The sequence below is a fragment of the Adiantum capillus-veneris genome, chromosome 25 (assembly GCF_014529385.1).
Source record: "Adiantum capillus-veneris isolate H3 chromosome 25, ASM1452938v2, whole genome shotgun sequence".
NCBI classification, from domain to species: Eukaryota; Viridiplantae; Streptophyta; class Polypodiopsida; order Polypodiales; family Pteridaceae; genus Adiantum; species Adiantum capillus-veneris.
Window position 1 is genome coordinate 50,553,358 of NC_140955.1, and position 9,516 is coordinate 50,562,873.

The window sequence follows — 9,516 nt, forward strand, 5'->3', positions numbered from 1 at the left end:
TGGGTCTTACCCTAGATTTAACAATGGCTCTTAGCCAGCGTGTGTGGCTCATAGCCCTCATGGAAATTAGTGTTCAATCGTCGAACCGATGAAGAATAATGTGGATGGCATCTTGCCCAATTTCTAGCTGAGAGTTAGAGCATCTTGGCTCAGGAGGACTCACTAGTGAAACATGTAGCAAAAGCTTCTTAGAAAGTATGTAGTATTCTTTGAGAGAAATAAGAAAGAGAGAGAAAGAGAGCATGCTGGGCTGAGGAACTTTCCGTAAGTTACTACCTTGTATGTTTTCCACCCATGCTTGTGTGCAACTTATGCATAGCGTGCAGCTTATCCTATAAGCATGCAATAATTTGGCTTCGAGAGATGGAACAAAAAACACAAGTCACACCTTGCTACCCTTATCACGTAGGGGATCACGACTGTACGAAAATGACTAAAATATGGCACGTTGCCTGTGAAATAAGTCCTAGATTTAGGTTCCATTTAGTGGTATTGTGCGTTGACAGCAACCAAAAATTTAAACGATCCAGAACTTAGTTTGTCCATGACAAAGTGTCTGGTGTGATAGGGGAAGCATAATCTCTAAAGGGGTGGAATTTATGCCACCTGGTTAGCACGTCGTGCATACAGATTGTTAAGCCCTTGGCGAGAGTGATGGCCTCAAACGTGAGAGCCCAAACCATTAGTGCCTTGCACAGTCAAAACTGGTAGGGATTCTATGAGGTGATATGCCCTATTTTGCCAGTTTTTCAAGCTTGTGTGCCGCTGCCTGTGATTCCAAGTCAGTGGGCAGTACCTTGGCACAAGGGAGAAGCCTTGCTTCATGTAAAATTGTCAAAGAACTTTGGCTTGCCCAAACACATGAATTTCCAATGTAAATGTATAAACATGGAAAAATAAACAATATTGAACATGGTCTAACTTGGTCATCCTACTGTAACCAGTTGTCTGGAGATGTCGAAAGAAAATCTTTTTCAAATGTAGCTCATTGCCGAAATGGAAGTCGTGCTTCCGATAAGTACTTTAGCGTCCTTGTAGACTGAGGTGTATGTAATAAACTGGGGCCCTTTTGGCTTATTAAACTGGATCCCTTCTGGCTCATAGCCATGGCTTCCAATAGATAATGAATGCCCCTTGGCTTCACGCATACTGAAAGATCCCCCATAAATAATTGCAAAGTACTGTCATGTCAGCACTTGGAAAATCAATATGCGAGAGATTGGGAATCCCATCTATCGTCGGCTGTTGCAAATGGTGACAAATAGTCGGCCATGCAGAACATATTTGGCATCATCAATCAAGCCTAGACGTGAGGAAAAGAGATTTGTCGAATCGACAAAGAAACGGATATGCCAAACAACTTTGTACCCTCGAGTAGTAAGAGTTATCGGCCGTGCCGATTTGGAAGTATCAGTTCCCTTTGCATGGTTTGAATATTGTGTAATCAAGCCATGCTCAATGTTGATCTCTCAACCAACAGCGGCTCTTGTAAACAAAGCAGTGGAAAAAATTTGACTGCGTATGGGACTTGTCACAAGCTGTGCTTGTGCCTGCATGCAAGAGCTAGATAGCATGTTTGAAAGTGTTATAAAAAAAAAACAACAGCTATTGCTTACCTTGGCGAGGTTCTCTGTTGACTCTCGAGTCGTGCTTGAGGAATTGTTGTAGCCCTAACCATGGTCCTTACCATGGTATGGCATATCCTTGTCGATTGCCGCCTTGTCCGGTGTTGTATATCTGTAATAAGCTTTGCTCACACGAACAAACTCTTAATTCACCACAATCAACGCGTCTTGAATCAACCAATTATAACATCATCCTTGTCGTACTCTCCTGTTTTAATTTTTCAAATGGCCCCCCCTTGGGCGGCCGCATGTGAAAGAGGCGTAGATAGAAATGAAGGCGGGCGATGGCGATGAAGTTTGGCAACGTAGGAGGCAAAACCGCGCTCGCCTTGCCCGCTACAGGGCTCAGTTGCAGAGCTCCATGAAGCGCGAAAGCTTCGATAGGCCCGCACGCACACCTTTGGATGCATCTGGGTTGCAAATGGCCTCCCCCTGCCAAGCTCCTCCCTCCTTGTAAGGGTTTTCTCCCACGACTGTGTCGACCTTCATCTTCTTCGGGTAAGTAGTCGCTCCCACGGCTGCCTATGTCAACCTTCCTCCTTATCGGCTTGTGTCTTCAAGGTGCCATGTCCACGGCCTGTGTCTTCTCACGGCCTCCACAAGTTCCAAGTCTGCCAAGAGAGAAAGAGAGTTTGGAAGAGAAAGAGAGCATGCATGCAACCATGCAATTTCATGCAACCTTCCCCCCTCCTCCATGGCTCCTTCTCCCCTGGCTCTGATACCAGTGTAAGACAAGGGGAAAATAGGGTCTCAGAGTCCACCACCCAACCACCCTTTTAATAGGCAAGCCCCTATCCCTTTGCCCTAGTTGGACTCTCCGTTCCACACTGCCTAGCCCGGCCCTGCCCTTGTCTTGTCCGGCCTTGCCGGTGTCCTGACAGGGAGTCGCCTTTTAATGCTCTCTATGGACATGAATGTATATCACCTTTGAATTTATTTTATCCCACTATAAGGGTAGAGGCTTTAAAGAGAATGTTAGAAGAGATGGAAGCCCAAACCAAGGCCATACAATAAGATATTCATGCACTGAGGATCGATGCTAAAGATATTAAAAGAAATATAATTGATTCTTTAAGCAGGGTGATAGAGTATTTCTTTTGAGTCTGACAAAAAAGAAGCAATCTATCCTTAGGAAAATTCAAAAAGCTCAGTCCCAAGTATTGTGATCTTTTCAAGTTAATCAATCTACTCAATCATGAAGCTTATAAATTGAAACTTCCTGAACACATCAAAGGTCATGATGTATTCCATATCATCCTTCTAAAGCTTTACATCCCAAATCCCAACCATGCCTTGGATGATGAACAAATTGTAATGCAAAAGCAAGGAGTGCTTGAACTCCAACCATATTGTATCCTTGAAACCAGATAAAGAACTCTTAGAAATAGATTAATCAAAGAGCATCTGGTAAAGTGGAAAGACTATCCTAGGGAAGATACTACTCGGGAAAATGAAGTCTCTCTTCTCAAATATTTTTCCAACTTTAGTTGAGATGAGGAAATCTCAAGTTCTTAACCTAGGATGATTATAAGGTTCCTAGTATTTTTATAATAAAGAAGGGGCGGATAAAGCCAACTAAGGAGTCTTGATTTTGAAACCAATAAAAACTTTTCCAAAAATAGCATTAATTGGTGTTTTTAAAATCTTAAGCACAACTTTACTTCAACCAAAAACGTTTTGTATTAAATTGGGACAAAATAGACCCCCATATCCTTGCTATGGTATGGCTCCATACAACCTGTTGGAATACATGAGAGGTAAGGGTCCTAATATATCATGGCCTCAATTTCTTGCATTATGTCCACAAGTTAGGAGGGATTTAACGAAGGTAGTGAGCATTAGGAGAAAGGTAAAACAGAGTGTGCCTGTTGTAGAAATTACACAAGCTAAAATGAATGAGGATATTACACATGTACTAGATTGTTGCATCAAAGGAAGGTTGGTTAGGAAAGGTCTAGTGGATGAGGGTGCACAAATTTGCAATATGACAGAAGGACTTATGCAAAGACTAGGCATGCACATCCATGAGACACATGAAATCAAGTGAAAATGGCAAACAATAGCAAAGCTAGGTGTGTAGGCCTTTGTAAAAATGTCTTTGTGGAGGCCTTTGGCATTAAGAAGAGGCGGTGAATTTTTATGTTATGTCAACCAAGGGAAGTGGCTATCCATTTATCCTAAGAAGACCATGGCTAATGAAAATGAAAGATTTGCAAAATTGGAAAAGTGGAAAGTTGATTTGTAGGAATGAAAATCATAAGAAGGTTGTCTTTGACATGAAGGAGTCTTACCATAGCCCGAGCGAGATTTCTCGAGCGAACTAAAACCCGAGCAAGAGAGGCCAGCCAACTTGTGAGTGAAGCGGCCAACTACAAAAAGTGAGTGCGCGAAAGAAGACTACAAGTCTTGAACTCTGCTTGTCAACATGAAACGCGGAGGCTCTACCACCTGGTTACAACCAATTCATTAAAAAATGTGGGCATTGTTTAAGTAATGACCCAATGTGACTACATTTGCTTGGCCGCCTTCAAAAAAGTGGTGTAGATGCATGTCCTAGTGGGACATGGGCCTAAGAGTGAGTGAGTGTGTGTGTGTGTGTTAGTAGATTTTTGTGGTGTGCCAATATGCATAAAGAATTGGTCTACATGTTAAGGCAGACCATGGTAAATGGTTGGGTGGTGATATTGGCAGGTAGCATCATGCGAGGGTGTGTGTAGCTGGATGACTGAGAGTGTGTGTGACATGCTTCATTGAAGGGATCAAGGAAGGCCTTGCAATGTGGGGTGAGAGCTGGGTGCACAACTGGCTTTGGATGAGAGTTTCAACACTTTGCAATGGTGGGGTAATTGGGGTTGGACCCCTACAATGCAAACTAGAGGGAAGAGGAATTGCATGTGGAAAGAGGACTGCCTACTATTTCTTACGCATGACAGAGAGCCAAATAGAAGACATATAGAAAATTTTCAACATAGGCCCGCCAAGCAGCACTGCGTAGGCCATAGGATGAGGAGGGAAAGAGTAGAGCAATCGGGAAGCTATACAAAGCGCACATGACAATGGCATTGTTAATGTGGGTCTCTTGAATTTGTGGGTGCTCTAGCGTGCTTTTGGGTTGTATTTTACGGAATCACCTCTTACACCAAGGACCACACGCCGGTGTGCGGTCCACTATCAACAACGCTAATATTTTTTTTTTCAAAACTTGACAAAATTGCTCAGGAGTCCAATGTTTCTTAATTATTAATTAGATATTGAACTTGCCTTTAAAAAAACTTGGAGATCTACAGCAAGGATCGAACGTCGACTTGCGATGCAATAGTAGTACCAGGGCGTCGAGGCAAAAAGTTTGCAGTAGGTTGTCAAGGAGTGGTATTAGAATCTCCAACAGGGCACTCTGGGGTTTGGAGAGGAGCAACTGATGATGAGGATGGTATTGCACTCGAAGGAGAGGCATGAAATGAGCCTCATCATGCTAACTAGGAGGGACTGCACCACCAGTATCAAAGGGAACATAGACGAGTGTGAGAGCAAAAGGTACAAATGGATATTTAGAGATGAGGGGTGAAGGATGACTGAACTGTTGCAGTCCATGTATATTGAACCAATGAGCACTTGATATGCAATGAGTAATTGGGGAGAAGGCGCTCGGGAGGAAGAGGCACAATATTAAAAGCATCATTAAAATCCAGCTTGGAGAGGAAATAACCACAATTATTGACCTAATTACTGTTAGCAGATGCATGACCATTAAGTGGGGCAAGAGAAGCTTGACAAATTAGTCCATGCATCGTGAGAAGTTGACGAAGAATCGTTGCAATCTTGGCAGCAGCAGTGGCTTCTTTGAAGACCACACCATCGCTATCAAGGTTGACAGGTGTAGCAGGTATTGGATGGGAAGCAGTAGGAGCTGTGGAGCATGGTTGAAAGATGACTTCATGGGGCCTGGCTTTGGAAATTGGAGCCAAAGCAGGCTCGCAGTGATGTGGCACCTGCATGCGAGGCTCCGAAGTTGGAGCATGAACGGCAAGTTCAGCAACAGCCGGTGGCTGTGTTGGAGGAGGGAGGGACTCTCCAAGTGATTGACTCGCCATGTTGGCGTTGTCTTTTCACTGCAAAAAGGTGCTGCACGGAACAGCAAGAGCCTCAGCTGCGGTGAGGTGCTTACTGATGACAGCCTTGGCTGCAGTAGCGTCGGCTGCACATCGTGTGGCGGCGTCTCTACCAGCAAAGGAGGAAACTTTCGTGCCTTCATCTGTAGAGTTGGCATCAGTGCCCGTGGCAGCACCGAGAAGAACACTGGTGTGTGCGTCATCTGTAAGATTTTCCGCATCGGCACCTGCAGGGGTAGTAGAAGTATCATCGAATGTTGAGGAAGGCTCTTCCAATGAAGTAAAAAATGTTTCCATGATGGCGTTGTCAGTTTCATCTGCAACCATCAGGGCGATCGGGACGTTGGCGCGGGTCTCTTCTGCAATAGCGGCAGGTGTGTCAACAATATTGCTGGTTGCAATGCTGTACGCAGCAGCATCGTTTGCTGGAGGCCGGTGGGCAGCGCTATCGGCATCTACAGGATTTGCAACAACATCTTCTTTTGCAGGGTTTGTGGGTGGCTTGGCTGAAGCGTGTGCAGCATGGCATGTGGAGAGGCCAACGTGTAAAATTGGTAGGGCCTGGGTGGGTTGAACATCCACAGTAGGCTCTGCAGGACCGCACGCCGACGCACGGTCCTATGGGTAGCTGCTAGGGGCAATGATCAGGATGGCCCTGCAATATAGAGGTTTGTCATCGTGTACAATCTTGCCAAGAGACATAACGTCGGCAAACTGGCAAGATGTGCCATACAGACACGTTCATGTTGAACAGAGCAAGGAACTCCTACCTAGGCTAATTCGCCATAGCCGGCTACACACCCACACACACCACAATATTAAGCTAAGTCACATTTTTTTAATGGAGATTATTACCGCAAGGTTTGCACGCCGGGGCGCGGTCCTATGGGTAGCTGCTAGGGGCATCTCCTTCTTCTCCCGCCTGCTCACCCCCTCGCTTATCTCCCATGTTCTTTTCTGCAGAATGTCCATTGTCATCGAAATGTTGATATTGTGCGCTTTCAGTGACATTTGATTGTCGCCCTCTTCGCTCTTGAGTCTCTCTGTGCAAGCGCGCACGCGTCCGTCATTTGTGTGTGTGTGTGTGTGTGTGTGTGTGTGAGAGAGAGAGAGAGAGAGAGAGAGAGAGAGAGAGAGAGAGAGAGAGAGAGAGAGAGAGAGAGAGAGAGAGAGAGAGAGAGAGAGAGAGAGAGAGAGAGAGAGAGAGAGAGAGAGAGAGAGCCCATTTTAAAGCTTTAAGGCGGCCCCTTGATCTCGCTCGAGCTTATGATATTTGGGCTTCTTCGATCAACCTTTTCTCTCAGCTCTTCCACTCGGATCTCTGAGTCTCTCTGTGCAAGCGCGCACGCGTCCGTCATTTGTGTGTGTGTGTGTGTGTGAGAGAGAGAGAGAGAGAGAGAGAGAGAGAGAGAGAGAGAGAGAGAGAGAGAGAGAGAGAGAGAGAGAGAGAGAGAGAGAGAGAGAGAGAGAGAGAGAGAGTCCTACTTCAACATGCAACTTTGATACAGTGCTCGAAATTTTTTTTTTTCCAAAAACTTGGCAAACCTACATATGTGTAACAACGGAGGTAAATTGACAAGGTTTTTACACCAAATAACACTTAATTTTTGCAAAATTTTGTAGATTTTCTCACCTTCAAAAATAAAATTTAGAGGTAAATTTCAAAATTGTAGGTGGGATTACACTAAACCTAGGTTTTTTTCGAGCACTGCTTTGATACTCACTTTCAAAGATACCATCATTTCTAGTTTTCATGCATTTCTAGTGTGCATGCAGAGGATTGGATTCTATCATCTGCTCCTAAATCTTGCCTTGGCTCCTCGCAAAAATTGGAAAATTGCGGCTACTCTATTGAATTCCTTGCAAACATCACATCAAAGAGCGGATGAGTAAAATGCAATGTCATATAACCCAAAATCCAAACTTAAGGAGATTACATGTTTGTTGTCCGCGTGGTTCTTGCAGTAGCACTCTCTTTTGTCTCAGTCACATTTGTGTAGCGGAAAGGCAATCATAGTAGGGATCATCGGTCTGTAGGTAAGTCTATTTAATCAAATCTCTACGGAATTTTGGTGTGGAAATAGGAACTTGTTTAAGGGTGATATGGTTTCTCTTTAAAAATGGGGGAGTTACAACCTCTGTGATAGCATTAGTCGTGCCAGGTGATGCCACTTGCCTCTTTGATTAACACATGTCAAGAGGTGCAGGGGAAGTAATTGTGTAAGAACTCTAGTCTCAACTTTAGGCTGACTTTTGGTTTAATTTTTAGTGGCTTCTTGATAAATATAGTTTTTCTCTTATGATAACAAATAGAGAGAATTTGTTCTAGGTCTCTTACCCCATAATTTAACTTTTTCTTTATTTTTTGAAATATTTTAGCGTCTCCAAAATTAAGAATCTCACATTTTAAAAATTGGCTTATATTTTTATATTTTAGTATCTTCAAAATTTAGGATCAATAAAGCATTTTAGTGTTTCAAATGATTTAGAACCCCAATAACCCATCTTGAGCAAGCCTGCACTGGAGAATCACTAGGGACATAACCATTTATGAACCAGAGCATGGCCACAAGCTTATCTATGTGAAGTTGTTGCGGCAGACGTGGCAATGGCCATGATTCCGAGTGTTAAGTGTAATGTCTACCTTAAAGGGGCAAAGACGAGCAATGCCCATGGTATGCAAGTCCTTGCCTAGAGATTATTAAAGCAATCATCTATTGCCTTGGCTTCTAGAAATTTGGTCGATCTCACCCATTCATCGATGGCAAAAGTGGGTTTACAAAGTTGATGGCAAAAATGGGTTTGCAAAGTCAATGTAAGATGACGTGTTTTGGGATTCTACAAAATCAAACAAGCGGATGTGCGGAATTCATTAATGATGGCTTACATGATATTAAGCACGTGGTTGTCGCACCATGTTTTTCAGGTTGCAAAAAATACATCGCTTCAAGGTTGAACCCCATGGGGACGGTTATGTTTGTTTTTGCATTTACTTTGCTACACTATCCTCTATAGAGTAACTATTGAAGTCTTGAACTTTGCTACACTATCCTCTATAGAGTAACTATTGAAGTTTTGAACTTGCCTTTTTTATTTTATGTACTCGCTCGGTTACTTGTTCGCTCGGAAGTACTCGCTCGAGGGTTGGGATTCCTTGACATGAAGGAGCAACCTCAAGAGGAGCTCCATGAAGAATCATCTCAAAGTGAGACGAAGGAAGAGTGGACTAATAGCATGGTCTGATGAGCTTGAGGAGTACTTTTCTAACATTAAATTCATTTTGTCAAAGCTACCAACACTCATGCCTCCTTGTTGGGAGTACACATTCTTTGTTTGCTCTAGTGTTGGGAAAGAAACAATTGGTGCAGTTTTGTTACAACAAGATCACCAGAGTACTAGGATGCAACCCATCTACCTTGCTAGTAGGGTCATGAATGCGTTGGAGAGAGGCTACACAGAAGCATAGCTCATGATGCTTTCTCTCATGTTTGCAGTGAGAAAGTCTAGATCCTACTTGCTAGTACCAAAACCTTTTGTAATTCTCGCTGTAGAAAATTTGCTCCCTTGGGTGTCATCTCAAATGAATCTTAGTACTAGGATCTCAAAGTGGATTATGGAGTTGCAAGAGTTCCAATACTCTTTCAAGGTAGAAGATAGTGTGTGTGCACAATTGGCAGGGATTCTCACTTATAGGGTAAATGAGAAGGAGATTAAGGTGCCTCAAGTAAAGACCCTACCATTTCCACCACCTAAAAGTATTCTTAATTCTTTTATCTTGTTCT

At 43.5% G+C, this 9,516-nt stretch overlaps 2 protein-coding genes across 2 annotated transcripts; both read right to left on the bottom strand.

Moving 5' to 3' along the window:
- Positions 1–5,344: 5,344 nt before the first annotated feature.
- On the bottom strand, positions 5,345–5,716 carry LOC147424859 (uncharacterized). The gene has a single exon (XM_086499737.1). The coding sequence runs from the start codon at positions 5,714–5,716 to the stop codon at positions 5,345–5,347; it is 372 nt and encodes a 123-aa protein (XP_086355863.1).
- Positions 5,717–5,731: 15 nt separating this feature from the next.
- Positions 5,732–6,061, bottom strand: LOC147424860 (uncharacterized). The gene has a single exon (XM_086499738.1). The coding sequence runs from the start codon at positions 6,059–6,061 to the stop codon at positions 5,732–5,734; it is 330 nt and encodes a 109-aa protein (XP_086355864.1).
- Between the last annotated feature and the right edge of the window lie 3,455 nt (positions 6,062–9,516).

What these genes read in the sequence shown, in the direction of transcription:
- LOC147424859 (XM_086499737.1), bottom strand. Translation starts at nt 5,716, where the DNA reads ATGGCGAGTCAATCACTTGGAGAGTCCCTCCCTCCTCCAACACAGCCA.
- LOC147424860 (XM_086499738.1), bottom strand. Translation starts at nt 6,061, where the DNA reads ATGGTTGCAGATGAAACTGACAACGCCATCATGGAAACATTTTTTACT.